Here is a 27,958-nt window from a genome sequence, read left to right as displayed (position 1 = left end):
CCAGACATCAAAGCTGCCAGTCAAATGCAACCACCAGAGATCAATAGTTGAACGAGCAGGTAATCTGTCCTGGATGCTGTTCTAAAGCTCACTTACACCTGTGGCTGCTCTGCTGGAATTCCAGAATTATTCATTTTGGACAAGGAAGCAGCTGCTCCCACTGATAAGGAAGCAAATAAACAGTAGCTGGGAAGTTAGCCAGCACCATCGCACCTTAAACAGCCCAACAATGCTGTAGCTTGATGATTTCGGGGGTCTGAACTGCACAAGATCCCCACAGAAGACATTCCAAGTCAACATCATAGCCTTTGGGTCTCCTGAATGGTGCCACAGATTTACAGATTATGGATTATCAGAGTTGGAAGGGACCTTGTAGGTCATCTAGTCCAACTCTTCTCCCTGCCCAAGCCGGAGACCCTACTACACCATTCCTGACAAATGTCAGTCCAATCTCTTCTTGAAAGCCTCCAGGTGAAATAAAAAACCAAAACAAACTACAATGAAGGGATTTCCACAACAGACCAGGATAAGTAATTACCAAATTCAAGGAGATAGCAAGGCACAGTCTGTTGGAAGGACGCCAACCAAGATAACTTCAGCCCAAAATAAAACACACTTTGCTTTTGGCAACGCTGTGTTTTAACTGTCTCTCTTATATACTATTCTCCCCAGCTGCAGCCAATGAGGGGGATCATGGCCGCTTCTTCTCTCATAAGCCATGTTGTTTCCTTCTCCGTTCCTCCCTGCGTGTCCTAGGATGGAGAGGGGATGGACCTGGTTCTTCCTCTGACTGCCCAGCTGGCCTCTGCCCTTCCCCAGCCTCCTCCACAACCTCCGGAGCCACACTTCCACTCCATCAGCTGTTCCTCCTCTCCCTCGGAGTCCGACTCTAACAAGGGCATGCATGACAAGAAGGGTTTTTTTGTTTTTGAGTTGACACAATGGTTGTGAGCGAGAAAAACAGTTGCAATTCCCTTTTTTTCCAGGGCCCTCACAAATACATGCCACTTGGCCAAGCCTTCAAATTTTGACCGGGGAGATGTTGCAATGGTCAAAACTGTCGTAAGTCTTCTTTTTTTTTTTTTTCAACGCCATTGCAGCTTCGATCACTAAGCGAATCGTTTTTAAGTTGAGGACTTCTTGTAGTTTTATTGCTAGTCAACAGCCACAAGAATCTCACCAGGCTGGCTGCATTCCTCTGGTGGAACGGGACGTTCCCTGCAGTGCAATGATTCTAAACTGCTGCCCCTCTTGACTCCCCCTCCAGTCTAGCTGGAGATTCCACCCAAACCGTGGGAAGAAAGAGGGGGCCGTTCCAGCTCTAAGCGTCCTGCCCACCAACCCCCCACTTCCCCCACCCCCCACCCCCCCACCACCCGAAAGAAGATCCAGCAATAAGGGTGAAAAGATTGACAATTACCGTTTAAGTGCCTGGCACATTCTGGAAGCTCAACAACGCTACAGCTTGAGAAATGAAATACTGTCTCATCGCTCTGCCAACGGCCAAGAAATACACGTAATTTGCAGCAGTCATAAACAATAGCAAATGGACATCTGATAGTATAACAACTTAGGTTGTTCCAAAGGCAAATGTTTTCCATAACACACACACACACACACACATACACACACACACGTTTAATGCTGCATTTGCAGTGAAAATGGGGTTGGAAGTGGAATCCGTTGGAATTGGAGGAAGCAGTAAATTATATAAATAAATCTCATTCCTGGTCAGATTAGCAGAATGATGGAGTTGGAAGGGACCCTGTAGGTCATCTAGTCCAACCCCCTGCCCAAGCAGGAGACCCCTACACACCATTTCTGACAGAGGGCAGTCCAGTCTCTTCTTGAAAGCCTCCAGGGATGCACGAAAGCGTTTCCCCACTCAAAGGAGAATCCCCTGACTATTGTGCACCAAACCCAAGCTCTATTCATCATGCAGCCAAAATTCACGTTTTTTCTCTCCTGCCCCACGGTTCAGCCTTGAAACTCTATTTTGGGAACAAGAAGGACCCATCCTTCGTCATGGTAACAGCCTGCAGGACATCCTGGACTTACAACAATTCATTTAGTGATGGTTCAGAGTTACAACGGCACCGAAAAACGGTGCTCATGATTGTTTTTTACAGTTGCGACCTTTGCAGCAATCAGGTGATCAAAATTCAGGTGCTGGTTAACTGGTTCACATTTCTGACCGTTGCTGTGTCTCATGGGATCCCCTTTTGTGACCTTCAAAGCTCACTGTGGTGACCCAAAGGGGTGTGACACAAAAATAACAAAGTCACCAAAGTAGAATAAATTCCCTTTAATGCCCCCAACGTGTGTCCCAGTGTCCAATTATCCTCGGCTGGGGATCAAACTCTTCCAAAAACAGTCTACGAAAGGGGTAAATGCAGCCCGAACCCAAAGTAAAGATAATTAGAAATTTTTTTAAAAAACCAACACAAACCACACAGAAGTAATTAACACGACAGGCCAGGATGATCAATTGCAGACTTTCAAAGGATAAGGAAGCACCCACGGTTGGGAGGACGCCAAAACCCAGATAAGCCTCGACAAAGGTAATGCGCGCTTTGCTTCCAGCAAGGTGCTGTGTGCAAACGCCCCGCTTATATCCCGTTCTCCCAGCTGCAACTAATAAAAGGGATCAGGGCCTTTTTCTCCCCCATAAGCCATGTTGCTCCCTTCCCCGTTTCTCCCTGCTTGCCCTAGGATGGCGGAGAGGGCCTTTCCTCTGAATGCCCAGCCGGACTGTGCCCTTCCCCCGTTTCCTCCACAGCCACACTTCCCCTCCTTGTCAGCTGCTCAATCTCACACACACACACACACACACCCCGGAATCAGACTCCAACAAGGGCAGGACACTCACTTAACAAATAACAATGGCTTAACCACAGGAATGTCGGGCTCAGTTGTGGTCCTAAGCCGAGGACTCACCTGCATTCTGATTTTAGGATCAAAACATCCCTATCTTTGCACACAGAGTTTCATCTCGGCCCAGAGGCCTCCCTGCCAAATTTCCTTGCCCTTCAGAAAGGAAGCCAGGAGGAGATAATTTACTGGCCACCGTATGGGACATTAAAAAAAAAAGAGAAAAGAAAAATAGAGGCAACGATTGGTACAATCCAGATAATTAGCTGAACCTACTCCAAAAGTTTATTCTGCTTTTCACCATGACTTGCCCTTCTCCTCTTTTTTTATTTTTTATTTTCCCCTCTTTTCTTTTGGCAACCTCTTCTCTTCCTTTCCCTGGAGTTCAACTGAAGGGTGTCTTGATTTGTGCTTCGTACCCCAAGCTTGGCTGGTTATCAGAGCTGCAATTCGGACCCTTCTGGAGGACCAGGAGTTTTCGGGAGGGGACGAGGAAAGGCGAGACAGCTGCACACGATCTACGCCACACACTTTTCCCCATAGAAATTAAAAACACGTTGGCGTGCAAGGATGTGAAGATCCTTGCACAGCCAGGAGATTAACCATGATAGTTTGCTGCTGTACCATGACTGTCTCTGGGTGTTGGGGTTAGCTGGCAGCAGGTGCGGATGGCTGAGGAGAGCGAGGACTCGGATGAGGAGCCAGGACCATCAGGGAGTGGGGTGCTGCCTTCGGAGATGGTGGGGGCCGGCAGCAATGAGGAAGAGGTCCCCGAGGAGCCTGTGCCCAGTGCACATGCACGCAGGGATGGTGGAAGGAAAGCGCAGCTGCAGCAGCATGGGCAACTCGGGAGTAAGGCTGCAAGGTAATGGCCCCTCCCTTAAGGGATAAAAGCCAGCCTGAGAGACCGGGATTCTTTGCAGGAAGCAAGGAAGTTCTTGCACTTCAAGCCTTGTGGAAGTTCAGACTATCTTGCTTTGTGTTTATAGACTTTGGAATATTTCTTGGCAACTTTATGTAGCGTTCTTGGCAGCCTTGCACCACCTTGGCAAGGCTCGCTCTTATCTGGGACAATTAGTTTTTAATAGCGTTTTACTGTGAATGAACAGAATTCACAGAGAAGCATTAAAGAGGTTTTGCTTTTATCTCTGCTTGGTGTTTGTTTACTCGGAACAAGGTTTGGGTCAGAACACGAAGTCCAACCTCCCTTGAACTCCAAGGACCTTTATCGACTCTCACCAGGCGCTGACCATTGGTTGAGAAGGTTCCTGTACGCAGGCTTTGAGCAATAAATCCGCTGAATGGACCTTCATGTGTGAACTTGATCTTTCACACCTGACGGTAAACCCTGCGTCATTTTAATGTATGTGGCCCTATTGATGTCTGGTATGTTTATAACTTAATTTTTTAAAAAATTGGGGTGGCCCTCAGGTTACCAGCCTTTAAAGCAGCACCCGCCCCAACCCTTCTGGCTTTGCAGACGGAGGGGGGGGCAGTAGGGATAGGGGTGGAGGGGATGTGATGACCAAGGTCACGTCATGGGCAGCTGGCAGTTCAAATCACCCCTTTATTGCTCTAAATTTCTCCAAAACGCTCCCATGTTTCTGGCAAGTCCCAGAGCAAAGTGATCACACACACACACACACACACACACACACAAACACAAACTTCAAGCAGGCTCTGGCTGCAAATCGTCCAGCCCAACGCTGCGAGCACCACAACTGCAAAGCAAGAAATCCAGAAAGAATGCAAGGAATCCAGGAAAGTCCAAAGTTTGACACTCAACATTCCAGGAGTTCAGGGTTTGTTCCCGACAAAGGCGCCTCCCCACAGCGTCTCCTTAAGTCTTGGTCCCCAGGTGTGCCTCGTGAAGAGGGGCGGGGGCGCTCTCCTCCCAAGTGGTTGGGTCAGTCTGCGCTGTTCTCGCCTTCCCTCCACTCTCCGTGCTCTCGGATCAGGAGGGGGGTGGTCCTTGCGCATATCCTGAGCTCTGCCTCTCATGTTCGCTGCTTACGGCCTCTCTCGGTCGTCCTGCCCCGCCTTCCTACACGCCTCCAAGCCATCCCAATCCTGAAAGGCTCTGGCCTGACTCGGCCTGCTCCTCTTACTAATGGAAGAACTGCAAGGGCACCTTGAATGCCTCTGACAAGAAAGGTCGTAAAATGAGGCAAAACTCACTTAACGAATGTCCCCCTTAACCACAGAAATGTGGGGCTCAACTGGGATCATAGGTCAAGGACTAGTTGTAGCCCTCGACGTACGACTGTTCATTGAACGACTGTTCGACGTTAGGACACAACTGACAAAAGTGACTTGCACCAACACTCATACTTATGACCGTCATAGCATTCCCCCTCCCCTCCCCCTCCCCACAGTCATGTGATTAACATTGCCAACCGGTGTCAACTCATAAAATATTTCTATGGTTTTTTTAGAGCTGCCGACAGAAAGGGAGCGGGGGCAGCAGTGGGCAGCTTGCAATCCATAAATGATTTCAAAGATAGTGTCACGCCCCTGTCGGAATCTGATTTGGAGGAGGAAGCCGAGCGGCTGACAGGGAGCGGGAGTGTGGGGGAAACTGGGGAAGGGCAAAGTCCGGCTGGGCAGAGCAGGGGAGGGGGAGTTCAGAGGAAGACCCAGGCCCACCCCCTCTTCATCCTAGGGCACAAAGGGAGGAACGGAGAAGGGAGCAACGTGGGTGGCGTGGCTTACGGGGGAGGAAAGGGCCCTGATTCCCTTCATTAGCTGCAGCTGGGAACACGGTGTTTCGAAAGGGAAGCCGCGCACAGCAAAGTTGTTGGAAGCACATCGTGAATTATCTGGTACTGCTGAAGCTTATCTGTGTTCCTGGCGTCTTCCCAACCGCGTGTGTTTCGCTGGGCTTTCAAGTCTGCAATTCCTCCTCCTCCTCCCTGCCCTGTCAAGTTAATTGCTGCAGTGTGCGGTTTGTGTGGATTTTTATTTACAGCTTGTATGTACTTTGTTTTCGGAATGAATTTCCTGCACTTAGAAGACTCTTCTTGGGAGAATTTTTTTTTCTCCAGCTGAAGGTAAACTGGGCATTTGGGGGCAAAGTTGGGGGTATTAAAGGGACTTTTCTTGCTTATCTGACTGTGTTGCCTTTGTGCCACGCCCCTATCACAGATAGTAACCAGGGGACTGAGATTTCTGCTGTGCAAAATTCTAACTGGAGAGCATGATTGATGACTCTGGGCTATGGAGGTGTCCCGTTGGAGGATATGAATTACGATACACCCGGGGGTGGGGGGGAAAACCAGGGTCAAGGGTGACAATGAATGATGTGTCTCAGAGTCAGCTACACCCAGGCAGTGCAGGCATGTTAACTTCCCAATAAATCCTTTGGAAGTTTTGAAAGTTTGGCTAGAGACTCATGATTTAATTGGGGGTCACTGCCAGAATCCTGACAACCGGCTTCTATTTACACCAGCCGATGTGGAGGCAGCTGGAGTCGGATGATTCACTTAATAGCTGCAGTGATTTGCTTAACAACAGCGACAGAAATATGGGTAGACTTGATCCCGGCTCCCTTAACAGTCCCTTGGGTTAGCCCCAGAACTTCCGGTCCAATTTCTGGCTGTAGTCTTACTTTTCATTTTCTCATCCCGTTTATCCCTGCTTCCAAAAGCGGTGTTGAAATCCAAATGTCTGGAGAAGGACAACGGAGCCACCCAAGGGTTAAAGGAGTCCTTTGTAAGCTGTCTCGGCTTTTAAAGCCGCTTGGAAGCTGAGAGGCTCTTTCAGCCCAGTGTGGGGTGGGTGCCAGGCAAGTGGGGGTGCATCTGGGGGGGCCGGGAAGCTGGGCCCTGGTGTTGCCAGGAAGAGCCTCTTGGCTGGCTGCAAGAAATTAACAGATGAAATAATTAATGGCTCTTGCGATCGTCCCGGCTGCCCACCAGCAGAGCCGGTGCCAGCGCGACGCCTGCCGAGCTCTCCCTGCGGTCTGAGCTGCGGAAGATGTTCTCGGTCGAAGCTCGGCGCTTCCTTTCCTTAAGAGGCATCCGCAGACGGGGCGGAAGAGCTGCCGCCTGAGCCTGTCTGGGGCGGGACCCGATCTGGGCCTTGGCAGCATTTCTCGGCTGCCCAGTTCTGCTCCCCGAAAAGGGCAGAAGGTCTCTGTTGTTGGGGGATTCGGTTTATACCACGCAGGGTCCTTCCTTCGGAAGCTCAAGGGGGCTCTGGTTCCTTCTCCTGGGGTTCCCCTCCCCAAACCAACAAACAACCTTGTGAGGTAGGCTGGGCTGAGAGAGAGAGAGAAGGACTCGCCCAAAACTAGCTGAAGAAGGTAGACTTGAAGGTGGTCGGTCAGGCCTGGTCCAAAGCCTGACTTACTACCCATCCATGGCTCTCAGGGTTAAGCCTGAACTAGATAGTGTTTGGGTGGGTGGGTGGGAGGGAGGGAGGGAGGAAGAAGGAAGGGAAGGAAGGGAAGGGAAGGGAAGGGAAGGGGAAGGGAAGGGAGGGAGGAGGGAGGGAGGGAGGGAGGAAGGAAGGAAGGAAGGAAGGAAGGAAGGAAGGAAGGAAGGAAGGAAGGAAGGAAGGAAGGAAAGAAAGAAAGAAAGAAAGAAAGAAAGGAAGGAAAGAAAGAAAGAAAGAAAGAAAGAAAGAAAGAAAGAAAGAAAGAAAGAAAGAAAGAAAGAAAGAAAGAAAGAAAGAAAGAAAGAAGATAGATCTCCTGCCTTGGGCACCAGGTTGAACTAAAAGCTATGTGAGATCCCTTCCAGTGATATGATTGGAAGGAAGGAAGGAAGGAAGGAAGGAAGGAAGGAAGGAAGGAAGGAGAGAAAGGAAGGAAGGAAGGGAAGGAAGGAAGGAGAGAGAAAGGAAGGAGGGAAAGAGAGAGAAAAGAAGGAAGGAAGGAAGGAAGAGAGAGGAAGGAAGGAGGGAAAGAGAGAAAAGAAGGAGGAAGGAAGGAAGGAGAGAGGAAGGAAGGAAGGAAAGAGAGAGAAAAGAAGGAAGGAAAAAGAAAGAAAGAAAAAAAATAAAAGAAAAGAAAAGGAAGCTTTCCAAAGGATGCTCAGAGAACCCCCCCACCCACCCCCTGCTCATCTGCTTCCCCCTGACCACCTTTGCCAGCCGGGGGCCTGTTTGAGCCGCATGGCTTCCTTGCAAGACTCAAAGGGTCGTCGGGACGAGGCCAACCCGGCAGCACCGCAGGTAGGCTGGCTAATGCAGCCAAGGCGGGTGGGAGGCCCGTGGGGGTGGGGGTCTGTAGGGCCAAAGGGGAGGGGGCTGGACGCTCTCAGAGCCATCTCCCCCGGCCCCACAGTGCCGAGGGCAGCCAGCCAGGGAGGGAGGGGCTCAGCCCCACAAGGGAGGGAAGCCAAGCGGATGACGGAGGTCGGGACTCTTTTAAGCCTGGCCTTCTGCACAATTAGAGCCATGAATTATTAAGAGGCCAGAAAGGAAAGAGAGGCTGTTTTGAGAAAGGAAAAAAAGGGAAAAAAAACTATGAGTAAGCAGGTATTATTCCACTGTGGTAAGAGCAATCGAAGGCAATCCATCACGGCCTCCTCCGTCTCTGGGCACTTTAAAGGGTTTGGGGTATTTATCTGAGTTGATGGTTGTGTGTTTATCTGCGTCCCTGGGAAGAGGCCAAGTGGGTGCTTAACACGGGCATTCAATAAAGGAGAAGGCCATAAACAGCCCTGGCTAAATTGGGGTTCAGGAGGGGGAAGGGGGGGGCATGGTGGAAGTCGGAAAGGGAAGAGGAGCATGCTGACAACTACACACACACACACACACAAGGTGGGGTATTCAGCCGGTTCGGAACGGTTCTGCAGAACCGGTAGCAAAAATTTGGAGTCGTTCGGAGAACCGGCCAATCCCGCCTCTGACTGGCCCCGCCAACCTCATCTCTTCTCTGCCTCCCATCGAGTCCCAGCTGATCGGCTGGGTCTCCTTGGGTTGCCCTGCCCAGGAGAACGGAGCTGGAAAGCAGGTTAGTGGGGTGGGGAGGGAATGGGGATTTTGCAGTGACCTCCCCCTGCCAAGTTTGATTCCAGAAGTTGTGGATGTTTTATCCCTTGGAGGCTTTCAAATAGAGACTGGACAAGCATCTGTCCGAAATATAGGGTAGGGGTTGGACTAGAAGACCTCCAAGGTACCTTCCCACTCAACTAGTCTAGGATCTCTAGGAGGTTGTATTGAGCAGTAATGATGGCAGGACAAGAAGCATGGATGGAAAGTCATCCACAAGTGAAACAAACTTGGGAAAAGCTTCCTGATCGTGAAGACAATGATCCAGTGGAACAGCTGGCCACCAGAAGTTGTGCTTGCTCCATCCCTGGAGGTTTTTTTTAAGAAGAGACTGGACAGTCACTTGTCTGAAATGGTTTAGGGATCTCTCGCTTGAGTAGGGGTTGGACTAGAAGACCTCCAAGGCCCCTTCCGACTCTGATTTTCTGTTCTATCCCATGGAGACATCATTAGCCACAGCCGCTGCAAATCCAGAGAGGATTTTCCCTGTTTCACGGGCAGCCTTTCGGCCACACCAAAGCTGCCCGTTCCTGTCCTACTGAACCCCCTAAAATTCCCGGAGGCCCCAAGCGTTCAGGGGCGGAAGGCCCTTCCGTTAGGAGGGTCAAATATCCCCGAAATGGCGACGGGCAGCTTCCCGGATGGACTCTTCCTGTTCCTCTTTCAGGGGTTATACGAGGTTTTTCTGGAAGCCAGGACTTCTCTCAACGATGCATTTGGTGCTGGCGCGCGCACAAAGGAGGTGGGGAGAGATTAAAAAATAAAATAAAAATAAAAATAAATAAAACCAACCAATGTGCTGAATCTGTTGATTTTTGAGAGTGGATCGATTTTATTTGGGGAGGGCGACGATCGGAAAATGAATGAGGGAGGAGGGAGGGAAGGGCCGGTCACGTCAAGTCAAGATGGATAGATTAAATAAAGGATGGAAGGAGGTGGAGAGCCCGTTAACCAGGAAAGATAGCTGGGAAACTTTGGGCCAATCCCCAGGAGGCTGGGAGTTCTAGTCCTACCTTGGCCACGAAAGATAGCTGGGAAACTGTTATAGTTACAGTTCTCTCCCCTTCTCTCCATCTCTCTCTCCTCTCTCTCCTTCTCTCCATCTCTTTCTCCTCCTTTCTCTCCTCCTCTCTCCTTCTCTCTCACTTTCCCCTTCTCTCTCTCTGTCCTCTCTTTCTCCCCCCCCCTTTCTCTCTCTCTCTCTCCCCTCTCTCTCCCTCTTTCCTTCTCTCTCTCTCTCTTCCCCCCCTCTCTAAATTTGCCTTTGCAGTGTGCATGGAGTAGCGTCTTTAGCCGACAGCTTTCTCTCTGCATTTATTCCACCAATGGCGGAGTCTCCTCTCCTTGTGTTCTCCGGGCTGAACGTCCAGCATGCATTAATGACTTTTATGGATTTTATTGTTAGCAAACAGAAAGGCCCATCACACCTAAACGGTCAGCGAGCTCTGTACCACCGTTTGTTATCTTTCAAGATTGACCGCTCAGCACTAAATATAGACCCTGGGTTTAAACCGGTTAGGTTAAGTAGCAATCATCGCGCAATAAAGATGAAATCAAAGCTAATAAAAGTTGCCAGAGTTCCTGATAAAAGAAAAATGGCTAAATTCAAGTAAATGTTTTCCCCCCCTCTTAGTTTTTGTCGTCTTCCCTTCAAACGCCGTCGCAGAAACTCAGGGCTCCTGTTCTGGGTTCGAAACCAGGGCTCTCCAATCTTGGCAACTTGACGTCTGGTGGACTTCAACTCCCAGAATTCCCCATCCAGCAAAGCAAATTATACAAACTGTCCCGTTGCTGCAATGCCAGCTCCACCTCTTTCGTACACGCCTTGGGCGTGCATCGCACATGCACACGCACATCAGTGCAATCTTGCATGGGCAGAAATGACCAAAAGCACCGAATTCTGTGGATGCCACCAAGGATGAGAAGCCAGGTAAAAACCTGAATGATTAAAACTAAGCGGTATATTTATTTCTTGCCCAGCCTTTAAACCAAGCCCGGCAAATCCATTATTGAAACTCGCATATTCTTTCAGTGACTCATGCGCACCCTTGGCCGAAAAACCGTGGCGCCACTCGTCTCAAGGGTGTCGGAGAACAAAATGCATCGTGTCAACATGGGAACCCAGTTGGTGGGAGGTGGGATGAGAAGATAGGTCCCTTGTCGCCTAAATTACCCTGAATTAGTCTACAGCTCAGCTGATTTCTTCCAATTAGCCTGTCTGGTCTAGTGGCTGGAATCCAGACAAACCATAGCCCACTCAGCGACCATTTCCCTTTGTGTCTCCGACGGTTGCATGGCCCGGGGTTACAACTGAATGGAGAGAGGTCTGGAGGAGGTGTGTCTCAAAGGGGCTTTTTCAAAAGGCGACCGGGCCTCCTTTGCTCTGCCTTGAAGATGTCTCGCTTCTCCTCTGAGAAACTTCATCGGTTCTCGCGGGGTGGTGGGAATCGTATTTCTTTGCAGTCATCTGGTCCTTTGCTCTCTCCCTGAGAGTCACTGAAAGCACTTGGAGAGGTTTATCGGTGTCCACAGGGTCACCTGAATGGGTGTGGAGATGGGTGTGCAAACTGGGTGTGGAACCCTATTGGGACTTGTGCAAGGACTACATTCCGAGGTGGGATTCAGCTGGTTCTGACCGGTTCTGGAGAACCGGTAGCAGAAATTTTGAATAGTTTGGAGAACTGGCAAATCCCACCTCTGACTGGCCCCGCCCACCCCATATCTCTTCTCTGCCTCCCATTGAATCCCAGCTGATCGGCTGGGTCTCCTTTGGTTGCCTGGCAAAAGAAGAACGGAGCTGGAAAGCAGGTCAGTGGGGTGGGGAGGGAAGGAGGATTTTGCAGTATATCCTTCCCCTGTCATGCCCACCAAGCCATGCCACGCCCACCAAGCCACACCCACCAAGCCACACCCACAGCTGATCGGCTGGGTCTCCTTTGGTTGCCCTGCACAGGAGAACGGAGCTGGAAAGCAGGTCAGTGGGGTGGGGAGGGAAGGAGGATTTTGCAGTATATCCTTCCCCTGCCACGCCCACCAAGCCACGCCCACCAAGCCACCAAGCCACGCCCACAGAACCGGTAGTAAAAAAAAAAAATCGAATCCCACCCCTGACTACGTCGTAGACAAGAGACGGGTGGTGTATCCCTCCTCTCGTTGCCTGTTCGAGGCCGATCCCATTTCAACGCTGACGGTTTCTTTGGCGCTTCCGTCAAACAAACCGTCCTCTTTATGCAGACTGTGGACTTGGCGGCCTTCGAACGAGCGGCCTTCGTCTGCCGACTGCCGAGGGACCGCTGGATCTTGTCCCGGGGGTTTGTTCTCCTACGTTGTGCCCTGCGGTTGTTTTGTTCCTCCAACATACAGATGAGCAACCCGATTTCATCTCTTGCCCCATGGATGGATTTTTGGGGGGGGAGGGGGCGTGAGTTTTCTCGTCCTCTCCTTCAAAACTGAAAAAAAAAAACAGGCCAGAAATGAAAGCACCCCAGCCGCTTTTCTCTCGAGACGCTGATTCTGTGGTGCTGAATAATGGGATGCGTGTTGCCCTAGGAACAAGGTGACTTTCCCAGCCGCGTTAGGCATATCGTTGTGCTGCCATGGCTGTTGCAAAAATAGCCCTGAAGGAATAAGTACGTGTGTCCTGAAAGAAAAGAGCGGTATCAGTAGCAAGCTAATAGGAGATTCTTCTGGAGCACAGAATCCGAGGGCTGAAAGGCACCTGGGAGGTCATGTAGTCCAACCCTCTGCACGAGGCCAATGATCAGTGTAGAGAAAAGTAAAGTCCTACACTTAGGTTTAAAAAAATCAAAAGTTCACATATAGATTAGATGAAGCCAGGCTCAATAGCAGGAACGGTGAGAGGGATCTTGGAGTCTTAGTGGACAACCAGTTAAATAGGAGCCAGCAGTGTGCAGCCGCCGCCAAAAAAGCCAATGCAATCCTAAATTGCATTAACAGAGGGATACAATTGAGATCAAGGGAGGTACTAATACCACTCTATAAAGCCTTAGTAAGACCACACCTAGAGTACTGCATCCAGTTTTGGTCACCAGACTATGAAAAAGTGCAGAGAAGAGCAACCAGGATGATTAGGGGACTGGAGGCTGAAAGATATGATGAATGATTGCAGGAACTGGGCCTGGCTAGTCTAGGGAAGAGAAGGACCAGGGGAGACAGGAGAGCATCTTCCAATATTTGAGGGGCTGCCCCAGAGAGGAGGAAGGGATCAAGCTATTCTCCAAGGCACCTGAAGGCCAGGCAAGGAATAATGGATGGATCTTGATCCAGGAGAGATTCAACCTGGAAATAACGAGATATTCTCTGACAGGGAAAACCCATGGAACAGAAGTTGCCTTCAGAAGTTGTGGGAGCTTCATCCCTGGAGGCTTTCAAGAAGAGACTGGACTGCCATCTGTCCAAAATAGTGTAGAATCTCCAGTTTGGGCAGGGGAGGTTGGACTAGATGACCTACAAGGTCCCTTCCAACTCTGTTAATCTGTATAATCTGTAAACTTCATACCATCCCGGTCATTTAATCCAGTGTACACTACATGAGGTCCAAAGGATAACGGCTCTTTTTCTCCTTGGCAGAAAGTGGCTACAAAACAGAAGAACTGGCGTCAGACCAGATATGATGGGCAGCCTTATCCAACCTGATACCGTGACTCTTTCTAACTGGGTTACAATCAACCAGGCAGAGGCGAGGAAAGACATTCGCATATTCTCTGAGCGGCCTCCACGCTTGTATATGCTTGGAGGCACCAGATCAACCCTGGCAGTAATTCATTTTTCCCCATTGATTTTTCCATCACACTGATTCACTCCACGTTAACTGGGTTGGCCGCTCCGTCTCTGGCTGAATAGATGCCCATGAACTCAGCGCTTTCCACGGCCTCTGATGCCCCACAACCATGGAGCTTGCAAGCGTCCACTTTTGGGGAAACCTTATGAAACCTGGCGTGGGCTCCTCGGCTGACCTCCTGGATCAGGTGACGGAAGGACCTGGAATCGAACCTTGGCCGGGTTCATATATAAAAGGGAGTTAAGGAGCACCCCACGCTCCAGCCCTCATGAAGTGTCATTGGGAGGATCTCAACAGAGGCGGAGAGGAGATCCCTGCCTGGCTGTCCAGTATGGGAGGAAGGGGGTAAACCTCACAGAAGCCCCTTCCGCCCGTCCACCCAACGGCCCAGGAGTCCTTCCTTTTCAGCAGCAACCTCAGCCCTTGCAAAAGGCCCAGTCCTGGAGAGAGGCGGTTAATTTACAACTTGTCATTCTAGCAACATTGCTTTCACTTGATATCCAGCAATGTTCTCAAGGCAGCCGGCCAAGAAATATTACATTTGCTCTTCACTGGGTGCCCAAACAAAATATTCCATTTATCTCTCCAGCTGACAACATTATCAGTTTTTTAAAAAAGCAAAAAAAAAAAAAAAAAGAAACCCTCCCAGGTGCAGGAACAATCATTCCTAAGCTATTTCTTTCTCTTCTCCTGGAGAATAGCCAGCCTGGAATTGCAATGTCAAATTCCCCAAGAATTAAAGAGGTGCTCGTGATGAAAAGGGACCGAGATCAAATACAAGGGTTAGTTAAGAAAGAAAGGAATGAAAATGAAATTGGACACATGAGCATCTGTCTCTATCTATCTATCTATCTATCTATCTATCTATCTATCTATCTATCTATCTGTCTGACTGTCTATCTATCTCTCATCTAACTACCTACCTACCTTTCTATTTATCTATATCTATCTACCTCTCTCTCTATCATCTAACTACCTACCTATTCATATTTCTTAAGGGGGCCTGTTATAGGGGGAAATTGTGGGGACCACTTGTAAAACATGACTTTAAAATAGAGAAGTATGAGTATAAAAGGCTGAGAACTTCCCATTGCAAATACTAGCAATAGTAAGAGCAGTAGCATCGATATACCACCCCCACAGTGCTCTCTTCAGTCAGGGGTGTCAAACCCACGTTGTCATGTCATTGTCATGTGATGTATTGCAACTTTTCCCCCCCTTCACTCAACCACGGGTGGACATCGTGATGCATCCATGAGTTTGACTCCCCTGCCCTAAATGGTTTACAAATGCCAGCCTATTGTCCCCAACAGTCTGGGTCTTCATTTTACTGACCCTGGAAACCTTGTGTCAACTCATAAAACATTCCTGTGCCTGTTTTAGAAGTTGCCATAAAAAGGGGGTGGGGAGGAGGAAGGAAATCTGGAAGATCGGTTTGAAAGCAAAAGTACGTTCCAACTCTTCTCTTTAAAAGATTGTAACTAAACTACCAGAGCTTTTGCCTGCGAATCTATTTCATTGGAGAGCGTGATTGATGACACCCAGCCCGTGAATGGACTCAGTTGGAGAAGCTGATTTTTGACACACCCAGAGAGGAGGGAGGAAACAGGGTCACCGGGGATGGTAAATGACAGGTGTCAGAGTTGGCTGCATACAGGGCAGTGCCAGTACGTCACCTCTAATGGATCCTTTGAAGTTTATGGAAGTTTGGCTGGAGAATCATGATTTAATTAGAGCGATTGCTGGAATTCTGACACCTTGAGCCAGTCAGGATTGAACTCCAGATTGTGGTACAGAATTTGCCTTCTAACCCCTGGGCCACCAGAGCTCGTAGAATGAGGGCCCCTCTCGCATAGGCAGTGATCCCAAAAAAAGCTGAATTGTCTCCTTTAAGCCTTTGTCTCTCAACGCCCCACATAAATCATACACTTTGCTATACAATGTACTGGCACATGTTTTTCTGCTTCCCCCGTGTGCACTTTTGACTGTCTTGCTCTCTTTTGACCCAACTGTGCCGTCAACTGGGGTCAACAGTATGAAACTAATCAGGCTTGGGAGATGACTTGTCCACCTAACCATTGATGGAGCCCTCGGGGAAGGCCCAATAATTGAAACCTAGGCAGAAACGTGCCACCCATGGGGGACACTCCGTTTTCTTGTCCAGCTCCTGAACCAGATGAAACCAGAGAGCAATTTCTCCTACTGGTCCATTCCTCCTCTGACACACACACCCCGTCCACCCCACGCAGACCCCTCTTGAGGTGTTTTCAAGAGATTTGCTTCTAATTTAATAATCTCATAATAACTTAATAATAACAATAATAATAATTTAATAATCTCGAATACAGCCCGTCCACCTGGAACCCTCATTGTATATCGGACATGAACACAACTGAGCGGGTTCACAGGTATTTCTGGAGAAAATTACTCCACTCCTACACTCATGGTAGAATTTCCCTGGGCCTCCGAGGCTCGAAAATTTTGGGCCTGGACAATCTGGAACTGCGCCGCCTGCAGTCTGATCTAAGCACAGTACACAAAATTGTCTGCTCTAACATCCTGCCTGTCAACGGCTTCTTCAGCCTCAACCACAAGAACACACGGGCAAACAACGGATACAAACTCAAGGTAAACCGCTCCAAACTCGATGGCAGAAAATACGACTTCAGCCACAGAGTGGTCAACGCCTGGAACGCCCTACCCAACTCCATGGTTACAGCCTCAACTCCTCACAGCTTCCACCTCAAACTGTCTACCATGTACCTCACCTTAAAGGGGGGCGTGCATAAGTGCACAGCGTCCCTACTATCCCTGTCCTACTGTCCCCATTTATCTCTATTTACTCCCTTCATTCTTGCTTATGTTCATGCCTATACTTGTTATCTTGTACATGTTGGACAAACAAATAAAATAAAATAAACTGAAATGTAGGTTTGGGTTTGTTTGCAGCAAAACCCAAGATGATCAATAAGAGACGGGTGGGGACAGGGGGTGGCCTAGCTGTGATGCAGCTGGATCGCGTCTCTTTTTTAACGATGGAGCTAAATTTAGCCGTGTTAAACTGCAGCAGGGAAAAAACACGTGGCAGCTCCCTCCCACGTGAGATGCGCAAGCTTTGCATTCCTGGATGAAATCTGTGAGCTTCCGGAACCCTTAAAGCGCCCTTAACCTTTTGCAAAGGAATACGAAAACGGTACCGGAGTTCTCCAGGCCATAAATTAAAGCCAGACTTTTGCCACTAGAGGGAGCCAGTCTGCCAATAATAATTTTCGAGGCTTTTCTCTTTCTGTTCATCCAAAGGCAGAAATTAAAATTGCTTTCCTGGGTATCCAATCCAGCCAGGGAACCCTGATCCTCCAAGGTTGCATAACCTCAGTTTAACCAAGGCATTATTTTGAGAGATATATTGTCAGTATATTCATGAACTGGAACAAGAGCATGTTTATAACAAGGTCAGCCAAGGAATAGGCATAGCAACTACGTCAGCCAATGAGGACTGTTTGGAAACCGAAACTAGAAGTAGCCTAGGCGTGGCTATATATATTAAGCTCGGCAACTCTGCAGCTATGTCGAGCTCTGAGTCTGTCTATTGAAGATGAAACTAACTTGCTTGCTTGCTTGCTGAAGACTGGAGCTCTGCTCTGAACTTTGCAATATGTTTCTGCTTGAGTTTGCTTCATGTTGGAGAAATCTACAACTGGTTTGTAAAATCTTATTATGTTTATAAAGATGTTAAATGAAGCATCAGCCACCTGTGTTTATTTTTCTGGAGCTGAATTATCACTGCAAAACTCTCAAGATATATAAAAATCTGGATGGGTGGAAAGTGGGGTGGAAAGATAGCGGTAGCTCCAATTCGCTGTTGAACAGTATGGGGACGCTAATACAATGAACACCTCTAACTCTGAGAGGGCAGATGAGTAAGGAAGGGAGGGAGGTAAACCATTCATAATTTCTTGACTTCAGCAACTTGGAAACGCGGGGACTTCGATTCCCAGAATTCCCCCAGCCAGCAGGACTTCAGGGATAATTCCACAAAGGCCCTCGACCCCTTCTTGGGCAACGAGAGGAATTAGAAATACCGGCGTCTGTTTCAAACTGCAGGAAGTCCTCAGTTGGCAATGGCCTAACTTTTCTGTAGCAAGGTAGTTGTTAAGTGAATTTTGCTCCGTTTTATGATCTCTCTTGCCAGACTTGCAAAGTGAATCATTGCAAGCCAGCTGAGAGAGTCGGGGTCCGCACACCCCAAAGTTGCTACGGTTGATAAACCGTGAATTAAGAGTTTTCTTTGGCTTCGTCTGCACATCTCTATTCTTACCACTAAAGACTGGCTGGGGAATTCTGGGAGTTGAAGTCCACATATCTTCAGGTTGATGAGTCGGGAAGCATTGATCTCTGCAGACTTCCTCTCCTACAAATTGCTGACACCATATATAGACAAAGACAAAGCATGACCTAAGGCAATTGTCTTCAAACTTGGCAAGTGTAAGGTTTGTGGACTTCAACTCCCAGAATTCCTGAGCTAACATGACTGGAGGAGGAATTCTGGGAGTTGAAGTCCACCAAGTCTTAAAGCTGTTGAGTTGGAAGACCCCTGATCTAAGGGGAATTCTGGGAATTGAAGTCCACGCTTCTTTGAGTTGCCAAGGTTGAGGCACCCCGTTGTAAAATCCAAAGGCCCTCACTATTGTCATCCAAGTGCAACGGGTGTGTGACCAAATGGCCACAAACGTTTGAATACACAACAGATCAAGTCCAACTTGTGTTGAGTTTGAACTAGAAACAAAACTGGCAGTGCAGCGCCTCCTGGTGCCCAAAAATGAACACAAATGACTGAAATACAAAGTTTAAGAACTTCCTCAAGATTTCCAGCAGGAGAACTCTAAGAAACCAAGGGATACAATGTGTAGCATTTAGGAAAATCCCAGGATGGTCAAAAATATGAAATTTGACGTCCCATTCAGACAAACAATGCAAGGTCCCAAGGACCAGCCCCCATCCTTCTTAAAAAGGTTCCCCTTTTCCGAACACCAAGAAACTTGTGTTGCTGTTAAAAACACAACCCTCAGCCAAGAAAAGACGAGGAAACTAGGAGAAGCCATGACTTACAGAACTCTCTGCCCCATGATGGCCTCAACCTGTGGAACTCCCTGCCCCATGATGGCCTCATGACTCACCTGACCCCTGAGGGGCGGCGCTGGAGAGGATCCATTTCACCAAGCAACATTTCATCAGCGCTTTGCGTGTGAGCCGCGGCTTCTGCCATTTCACGTTCTCCTTCTTCCCGGGAGGGGTTTGCCCTGGGTCACCCAGGAGGCTGCCATCCGTTTCCTTGTTGTCATCCTAAGAGGAGACAGAGAGGAGATCAGAGGCCTCCCTCGTACATTTTGCTTGCTTCACAAAGATCAACATATATATATGGATGGATCTTTGGTTGTTGAGTTTTCTCCCACGTAGATTCAAGTATCTAGGCAACGTTTCTATGAAGTCTCATTCATCATCTTCAGGCTTCTGTCTTGGCTCTGTGCTTCTCAGAGTGCTTCTCTGTGCCACTCTGAGAAGCACAGAGCCGAGACAAAGCCTGAAGATGATGAATGAGACTTCATAAAACGTTGCCTAGATACTCAATCTTAGCTGTGAGAAAACCCAACAACAAAGATCCATCCATATATATATATATATATATATATATATATTAATTTATTAGATATGAACATTAAAAAACAGTGAATGTGGTGTTTCTCCTTTGATGTGCATTTCTGTCCAATCTTTTAACAGTTAGAAATAAAGAAAGAAAAAAAGTTAATACATTTATATACATACATACTTTTTTGTGTGTCATTTTTCCAATTATCTTTACCTTCCTTTTTAACACTTCTCCACTTATTTTAAATCTATGAACATCCTTTCCTGTCCCTCCATTTATAAAATGTGTTCCATATTTTATAATATTCTAGTTCACCTCGCTCCTTCAATTCGAGTGTATCTAATTTGGCGCATACCGTCAACATTTCAAGATCGTGGGAAGGGGTTAATAGCACTCTATAAAGCCTTAGTAAGGCAACACCTAGAATCCTGCATCCAGTTTGGGTCACCACATTATTAAAAAGAGGTTGAGACTCTTAAGAAAGAGTGCAGAGGAGAGCAACCAGGGCAATTAGGGGACTGGAGGCTCAAACATAAGATGAACCGTTGCAGGAATTGGGTATGTCTAGTCTAGCGAAGAGAAGGACCAGGGGAGACATGAGAGCAGTCTTCCAGTATTTGAGGGGCTGCCCCAAAGAAGAGGGAGTCAAGCTATTCTCCAAAGCACCTAAAGACAGAACAAGAATCAATGGATGGAAGTGAATCGAGGAGAGAAGCAACCTAGAACTAAGGAGAAATTTCCTGAGAGTTAGAACAATCAACCTGTGAAACAGCTTGTCCTCAGAGGTTGTGGGATGCTTCATCACTGGAGGCATTTAAGAAGAGACTGGACAACCACTTGTCTGAAATGGTATAGGCTGTCCTGCTTGAAGAAGTGGTTGGAATATAAGACCTCCAAGAGCCCTTCCAGTTCTGTTCTATCTTCTTATAAGTAATAAAGGTACGATAAAAAAATAACTATAAATTAATATTCTCCCTTGCTCCAGTGAAGAAGACTAGAACCCATGGAACGAAGCTTCGTGGATGCAGATTTGCCGGGGACATCTGGAAGAACTTCCTGACAATAAGAGCTGTCAATCGGTGGAGGAGGTTACTACACGGAGGGGGTTCTTTCTTCCCCTTCTATGGAGGCTTTGAAACATTGTAGGGATGGTGTAGTGGATCCTGTGTCAACTCGTAAAGCATTCCTGGGCCTGCTCTTGAGTTGCCCTAGGCAGGGGAGAGGGGGAGAACTGATGGAGAAGCTCCGTTGCTATGACCAGAAGCACATTCCACGCATACCTTTCTCCAGATTGTATCCCAGGTTACCAGAGCAAGCCAGAGAGGTGTGTTTTCCACAGCTTGGTTGTAGAATGTGATTTATGACACACCCTGGGAGGAGGGGGGAAATAGGTGGGCAGTAAATTACGTGGGGAAGAGCCGACTGCACTTGGGAAAAGTGCCAAAATGTTGCTCTCAATAAATAATCGGATTTCTTTTGAAACTTGACTGGAGGCTCATGAATTAATTAGGGCATCCATCGGAACCCCGACATCCTGCAGCGTGCAAGGGTTGGATTTGATGACCTCTTTAATGACCTCTTTGATTGAGGACCTCTTTGATCTTATTCTTTAGATTCTATGATTGTAACTATATTAATAATTAAATTTCAATCCAAATCATCTTCTCTTTATAATGCCTCTTGCCCAAGGGAACAAAAGAAAAAAAGAACAAACCTCATGTCAAAAGAATAGCTTTGTTTATGCATTTTAAGCAGCCATAAAAGGCCTTGAATTCCCATCTTGTCTGGTTCCCTATTTGCAAGTATATATTTCTTTCAATTCAGGCCATTGTATGCGTGCAGCCAAACAGCCCTAAAAGGCTCGATCTTTTCTTCCCTTTAATCAAACAATTATTTCGGTCTAAGCCCAAAGAAATAACCATCATTAGCGATGGGATTCAAAGATGATTAGGAGACTGGAACTAAAACAGATGAAGATCGGTTGCAGCCATTGTGTTATGTCTAGTCTAGAGAAAATGAGGACTCGAGGTGATACGATAGAAGTGTTCCGGTATTTGAGGGAATGTCATAAAGAAGAGAAAGGGGACAACCAATTTTCCAAAGCACCAGAAGGCAAGAAAAAGAAACAACGGATGGAAACTAATCCAGGAGAGAAGCAACCTGGAATTAAGGAGAAACTTCCTAACTGTGAGGACAATTAACCAGTGGAACAGCTGGCCACCAGAAGTTGTAGGCGCTTCAATCCTGGAGGTTTTTAAGAAGAGACTGGACAGCCACTCTTCTGGAATTGTATAGGATCCCCTGCTTGAGCAGGGGGTTGGACTAGAAGACCTCAAAGGACCCTTCCAACGGTTATTCTCTTCTGTCCTGGCTGCATGGTTTGATTTGGGTTTGTTTTCCATCTGTTTTCCTGCCCAGTTTCCTCCTGAAAAACCATTTCAGGCAGAGGAATGATGTCCATCCAGCAAGCCTGATTGTCAAATTGTATAACCAGTTGTATAAGTCACTTCGCTCCAAATACGTATCTCGGTTCATTTGTTTCCCTCTCTCTCTTTGGTTTGCTTCATCACGGCTCTTGCAGTTCTAAGTTTAGTTGCTCTTCCCTTTTTCATATCCTCCGGCATTTGACAGAAGAGAGGGAAAAAGGTACAGTTATTTTAGGAGAGGCAAACAAAGGAGTCCTAAATTTGATCTTTGATGTAGGAAGCTAAAAGTTCAAGCAAAGCGAGAGAGCTGAACACCCTCCCACTGTTATTAACTTCATTTCCCAACTGGCTGCAAAAAAAAAACAAAAAACCAAACAAGCACGCATATTATTCACATTTGGAGGTTGAATGTTGCCTTGCCTGAAATATATGGAGCGACTGCGATTGTGATTGGTTAAGAAAGAGACAAGGCCAGCTGACATTATTTGAGAATTATGCAGCACAAAAACCATCTTCGTTTTTGGAAAACAAAAAAAAATGGAGTGTCTTTTTGAGGGAATTTGAAGTCCCCCAAAAATGTCAGTCTCAAAATGTGGCACACTGTGTAGGTGGAACCGAGTGAAATACAGCAGATGTTGAAGTTTCTCGGTAGCTGGGAAGAAGTAAAAGATGCTAGATACTCCTTGGATTAGGTGGGGTCGGGTTTAGCTGTAGACTAGTAAAACAGCCGCGAAGGTCCGAGAGCTTCTGGAGTTAGAACTAGAAGCCCTGGACCGACACCATCCAAGGAGAGACTACGGAGAGATTTCCTAGAACGGCTTTTCCCCCCAAAAGTGGTGGGTGCTTCACTATGGAAGGTTTTCGAGAATAAATTGGATGGCCTGAAATGGTGCAGGGTCTTCTTCTTGAAGGGACACCGTGGCTCAGACGCTGAGCTTGTCGATCGGAAAGGTCGGCGGTTCGGCGGTTCGAATCCCTAGCACCACGTTACGGAGTGAGCTCCCGTTCCTTGTCCCAGATTCTGCCAACCGAGCAGTTCGAAAGGACGTTAAAAATAAAAAATGCAAGTAGGAAAATAGGGTCCACTTTGGTGGGAAGGGAACAGCGTTCCGTGCGCCTTCGAAGGCGGTTTAGTCCTGCCGGCCACATGACCGCGGAGACGTCTCTTCGGACAGCGCTGGCTTTTCTTCGGCTTTGTAACGGATTCATTGATTCTTGGAATTGATGAAAAGATGCCTTAGGTGCTATGCTGTACCTTCAAAGATCGGAACTCTGCAAGCTGTAGTATTGCCTGTGACACACTACAGAAGCAAAAGTCGGACTTTGAAGAAGCAAGAGAGGAAGAGCATTGAGCGCCTTTTGGATCATGGAGTTGGAGAAGACTCCTGAGAAGACCATGGACAGACCAGTAGACAAACCAATGGATCATTGAATGAATCAACCCAACAGTGTCACTCAAGGCACAAATGATCAGCTCAAAGTTTCTTACTTTGGACACGTGACATGATTATCTTGCTCTCTGGAGAAAACTCTAATGCTGAGAAAAGTGGAAGGCCGAAGAGTTGAAAGGACCGATCACCCAAGAGTTAAGTCTAGGAGTCTAGTTGGCCTTCAAGAATCACTTACCTAATTGGCTTAGGGAAAATTAAGGATAATAATGATGTGTAATGTTAAATAAAACAGGTGGTAAGCTGAAAATGGAAATAATAGGGGAGAAAGAACTGGGAATTTATATTTGGATGAAATGATATTGATATTGAATTAATGGATTGAAATAGGAAATGGAAATTTATTTAAAGAGAAGTGAAATGGGTAATGATATGAGATTATATTATATAAGATTGGCAGAAATGAAAGTATGATTATGTACAAGTGTTATAATCTGGAACTATGTGGCCCACGTAAAGATATGTGTAAAAATTAGGAATTAAAAACATTTTTTGGGGAAAAAAAAAGAATCACCACCAAAGTGATAGCATATCATCCTTGAATATTGGGTTGGTAGTTGGGTTGTTGGTGTGAGCCTTGAGCTTAGCAATTTGGTTGCAAACATTTCGTCACTCTTCGAGGAGCACTTCAAAGCGCACTGGTGATGTCTCCTCAAAAGGTGACAACATTTACAACCAAATTGCAAATACCTAACTCCATTGAGAAGTCTGTAATGCTGGAAAAGTTGGAAGGAAAGAGAAGTAGAGATCAGAGATGGCATTCTACCTGGTCGGACCAGTTCTATAGAACTGGTTGTTATGATTCTGCCCAGTTTGGAGAACCAGCAAATTGCACCATTGGCTTTTCCTTCCCTTCCCCGCCCACTCACACCTTACCTGGCATGCGCACCATCAAATTTGCCTGCTAAGTTGCTATTTTCCTGTTTTTTTTCTCCTGACCATCAGCTGTTCTGCTGTGTCGGGAGATTTAGATTAGCTAGAAAGCAGGAAATCACTGGATTTCTTGCTTTCTAGCTAATCTAAAAGCAGAGCTGAACCTTCCTTAGGACTGAAGCTTCTATTTTTTTCAGTGCAGACCTCAGGCAGCAGATTGCAGAAAAGTAGATTTCTAAGTGAATCTGTGATTCTGTGAGCAACTCAATCTGCCTGCCTGCTTTGCCTGCTTTGGGGTAAAAGTTGCTCTTTTTTAAATAAAATAATTAAATAGTTAACAATAGTTACATACAAGCCACGCCCAGCCAGTCATGTTGACCCCCAAGCCACACCCACAAATTAGGCCACGCCCACAGAACCGGTTGTGAAGAAATTTGAATCCCACCCCTGGAGGAAAACCGGCAGCAGCAACCAAAAAGGACTCCGTTACAGTGGCAATTGCGGTACCACCAGACCACCGTGGAGAAAACCTACATGATCAAAAACAACTGGACAGCACATATTGTAATCAGGGGGCTGGAGGCTAAAACATACGAAGAACGGTTGCAAGACTGGGGCTTGGCCAGTCTAGAGGGAAAAAAAGGACAAGGGAGGACATGACAGCAGTCTTCCGGTATTTGAGACGCTGCCCCAAAGAAGAGGAAGGGGTCAACTTATTCTCCAAAGCACCAAGAAGGCAAGGCAAGAAACGATGGATGGACACTCAACAAGGAGACAAGCAACCTGGAATTAAGGAGAAACTTCCTACCACCGAGGACATCTCTTGGAATTTCCAATTTATGTCCCACGCCCAACATTTCCAGAGAACACCACCAAATTACAGAGGGCTGGTGGAGATAGGGAACACTATCCAACAATTAACCGGTGGAAAGGCTCGCCTCCAGAAGATGTGGGTTTTTAAAGAATAGACTAGACCAGGGATGTCCAACCTTGGCAACTTTAAGACTTGTGGACTTCAACTCCCAGAATTCCTCAGCCAGCTGGCTGAGGAATTCTGGGAGTTGAAGTCCACAAGTCTTAAAGTTGCCAAGGTTGGACACCCTGGACCAGACTGTCACTTAACTGAAATGAGATAGGATCTCCTGCTTTGAACAGGGGGTGGTCTAGAAGACCTCCAAGGTCCCTTCCAGCTCTACCCCGATTGATTTGAAAGCAGCTCCTTCCTTCAGCGTGAACATCGCTACTTTTTAACGTGCTTTAAAACCGAAGTGGATTTTTGATCAGTAACGATTGCAATAAACAGCGGCCTCTCGGCATCCTTTACCCACGAGGTACTTAAGCAGACCAGAGCACCTGTCTTTGCACAAGATGTTAAGGGTGTGCGTACCACAACTAATTAGCTTAGCTTGTTGCCCAAATCCGTTCTCTTTGGCTAGTTGATGGTTTGTTAACCAGTGCAAACAAGCTGTGTGAATGCAACCAACCGCCCAATTCCCCGCCCTGTTGTTTTCTGGGGCTTCCTCTGTGCATTTAGTGGGAATATCGTGCTGGCTGATGCAATTTATTTTAGCTCCCTTCTCTGCTCCTGAGAGACGCACAAGCTCTCTTCCTATTAAGGAAGTGGCTTTATTACCGCAATAAAAAAAAGGAAAAGGAAAAAGAGACACTTGGATGGGATGGAAAACCTTGGCTCAGCCTGAGAAGGAAAGGAGAGGAAGGATTTGCAGAGGAAAAGAATTCACACCGTGCCCCACTTCCAGGACCTCAATAAGCAACTGGCAAATCAAATACATCAATAAAAATAAATAAACCTGCCGCCCCAAATTAAAACACAGGAGTGTTTGCAAAGTGGGGCGATGCTGTGGATCTAAACCAGGGACCCCACAGTGACCAGATGGACTTTTTTGCCCCCCCCCCCTCCACAACTGAGATCCCAGTTCTGAGGCTTCACCAGGGCCAGGGTACAAAAAGTGGCCCTTTTGGGGGCCCCAAACGACAAGCATGAAAGTTCTAATAAGTTGAAGACATCGGGAAAGATCTGCCGCCTTCCCAATTCTTCCTCCTCCGCTTCTGTCCCACTGATGTCCCAAAGGGCAACTGGACTTTCCGGTTTTTCTTTGGAGGACATTTCACTTCTCCAAGGAGCTTCTTCAGCGCGGACTGGATGGTGAGGATTGGAAGGGTTGATATTCCTTGCAGACAGCTGGTCGTTTGCATCCATTTAGAGGGTTCCTGAGTCCACTTGGAGGTTTCTCTACGTCCTCAGGGTCACCTGAGTGGTGCAAATGGTTCCTAGAGTCTGCAATTCCTTTTTTCTCTGGAAATCTTATTCCTTGTTCCCGCACCGTTCCCAGGGGGTTCCTCCCAAATTGTGCAGCTGAAAGTCTCCAAGTGCTCCAAGGACCCTCCAAAAGGATGCAAATGACCAGCTCTCTGCAAGGAGCATCCATCCTTCCCTTTCCCTCCATCCAGTCAGAGCCAAAGAAGCTTCTGGGATGAGAAGCGAAACGTCTTCAAAAGAAAGAAACCAGAAAATCCAATTGGATCTTGGGGGGTGGGGGGAAGCACCTTTGGGACAACCAGGAGACCTGGAGGATGGACAGAGAAGTTCTATAGACCTTTGTCCCGCTGATGCCCCCCTGGAAAGCTGACTTTGAAAGAGGAAAAGCGTCTCTATCGTCCCCCTCCCTCTCCTCCCCACCCCCCACCCCCGCCGCCGCCCCTCTCTAGCTCCCCAAATCTTTGCCCCCGATTTACCCTCCCGGTTCAAGCCAGGTGAGCTGCACCTGGATTCCTCACCTCTTTGGCCGCCTTGGCCCCGCCTTAATCCCGTCTAGCCCGGGGGGAGCATTTGGGAGGAAAGGCACGGGGTGGGGGGTGGGGGGGAGGAGGGCGCCGAGCCCAGGTGGGTTTTGGGCTTCTTATTCCCAAGGAAAAAAAGCTGCGCGCCTGAGGACTCCCCGACCCATGGGGCGGTGCTGCAGCCAGGGGGGCGCGCGGGACCTTCCCTGCAGACCCCTCTCCCCAAAGAGGCGATGTGTGTGTGTGTGTGTGTGTGTGTGTGTGTGTGTGTGTGTGTGTGTTGGGGTGGGGGTTGCTTTTCTCCGCGTTGCCATTGCACCTTCCAGCCTCGGGTGGGAAGAAGCCTTACCAGATCTCCAAACATCTGCTGGGGGGAATCCCACGGCCAAGTGCCACGGAAAAGAAACGATCTCTCTCTCTTCCTTCCTTCCTTCCTTCCTTCTCCGGCCAACCTGCCCAGTCCAAGACTCCTCGGCCCCGGCCGGTGCCCGCCAAGCTCTCGCTCTCCTCCGGCTGCTGCTGGCTCCGCGGGGCCCGCGTGGGCTGCGTGGAAAGGGAGCCGGGAGAGGAGCTACCAAGGCGCCCTCGCCGCCGCCGCCGCTTTTCCTCCTCCGAGGAGCATCCTCGATCCAAGGAGGAGGGAGGAGGAGGAGGAGAAGGTGTCCCCGGGCCAAGTTTACCTTTCAACTGTCTGGCAGGCAGCGGGCCAGCCTCCGGGCGCTGTTTCCCTAGCAACCGTCCCCACGGCGGGTGTGTGTGTGTGTGTGTGTGTGTGTGTGTGTGTGTGTGTGTCCAACGCCTCCCCTCGCTCCCACTTTGATCTATCGGGGTTTTCCCCCCCTCCAAAACTGTCAACCGGATGGCTCAGCCCCCATCATCCCCGCAACCCCCCCCATCCTCCCCGTGGATGAGCTGAGCTGGGACAGCCGCTGCAGCCGGGTGGATACGCGTGGGACCCTTCCCCACGCCCGCCTCGCGCCTGCCTCGCCCTCACAGGTGAGCTTCTTTTTCCCCCCTCCCCTTCCCCCGCCCAGGTAAGAAGGAGGGGGAAGCCCAGGTGGGAAGCCAAGCCGGGCTTGGGTCTTGGCAGCGG

The 27,958-nt window shown here is 48.2% G+C and overlaps 1 protein-coding gene across 2 annotated transcripts in view; it reads right to left on the bottom strand.

Annotated features, from left to right (window-relative positions):
- Nucleotides 1-27,643, bottom strand: part of KCNIP3 (potassium voltage-gated channel interacting protein 3) — a 58,772-nt gene extending 31,129 nt beyond the window's left edge. Inside the window, exons 1-3 of one of the 2 annotated variants that reach the window (XM_087938813.1) lie at nucleotides 27,546-27,643; nucleotides 27,215-27,408; nucleotides 18,847-19,012 (exon numbers count right to left, since the gene is read on the bottom strand). In XM_087938813.1, coding sequence (XP_087794939.1) covers nucleotides 18,847-19,012; nucleotides 27,215-27,229 — 181 coding nt within the window. In that variant the 5' untranslated portion in view covers nucleotides 27,230-27,408; nucleotides 27,546-27,643. Of the gene's footprint in view, nucleotides 1-18,846; nucleotides 19,013-27,214; nucleotides 27,409-27,545 lie in introns of those variants that run through there. The other variant, XM_087938811.1, reaches the window with a different exon arrangement.
- Nucleotides 27,644-27,958: the final 315 nt, after the last annotated feature.

The sequence above is a fragment of the Pseudonaja textilis genome, chromosome 9 (genome assembly GCF_049901715.1).
Source record: "Pseudonaja textilis isolate UNSWEBS1 chromosome 9, rPseTex1.2, whole genome shotgun sequence".
Lineage (NCBI taxonomy): Eukaryota > Metazoa > Chordata > Lepidosauria > Squamata > Elapidae > Pseudonaja > Pseudonaja textilis.
The sequence above is the reverse complement of the archived record's forward strand: the minus strand, read 5'-3'. Positions and strand labels throughout refer to the sequence as shown.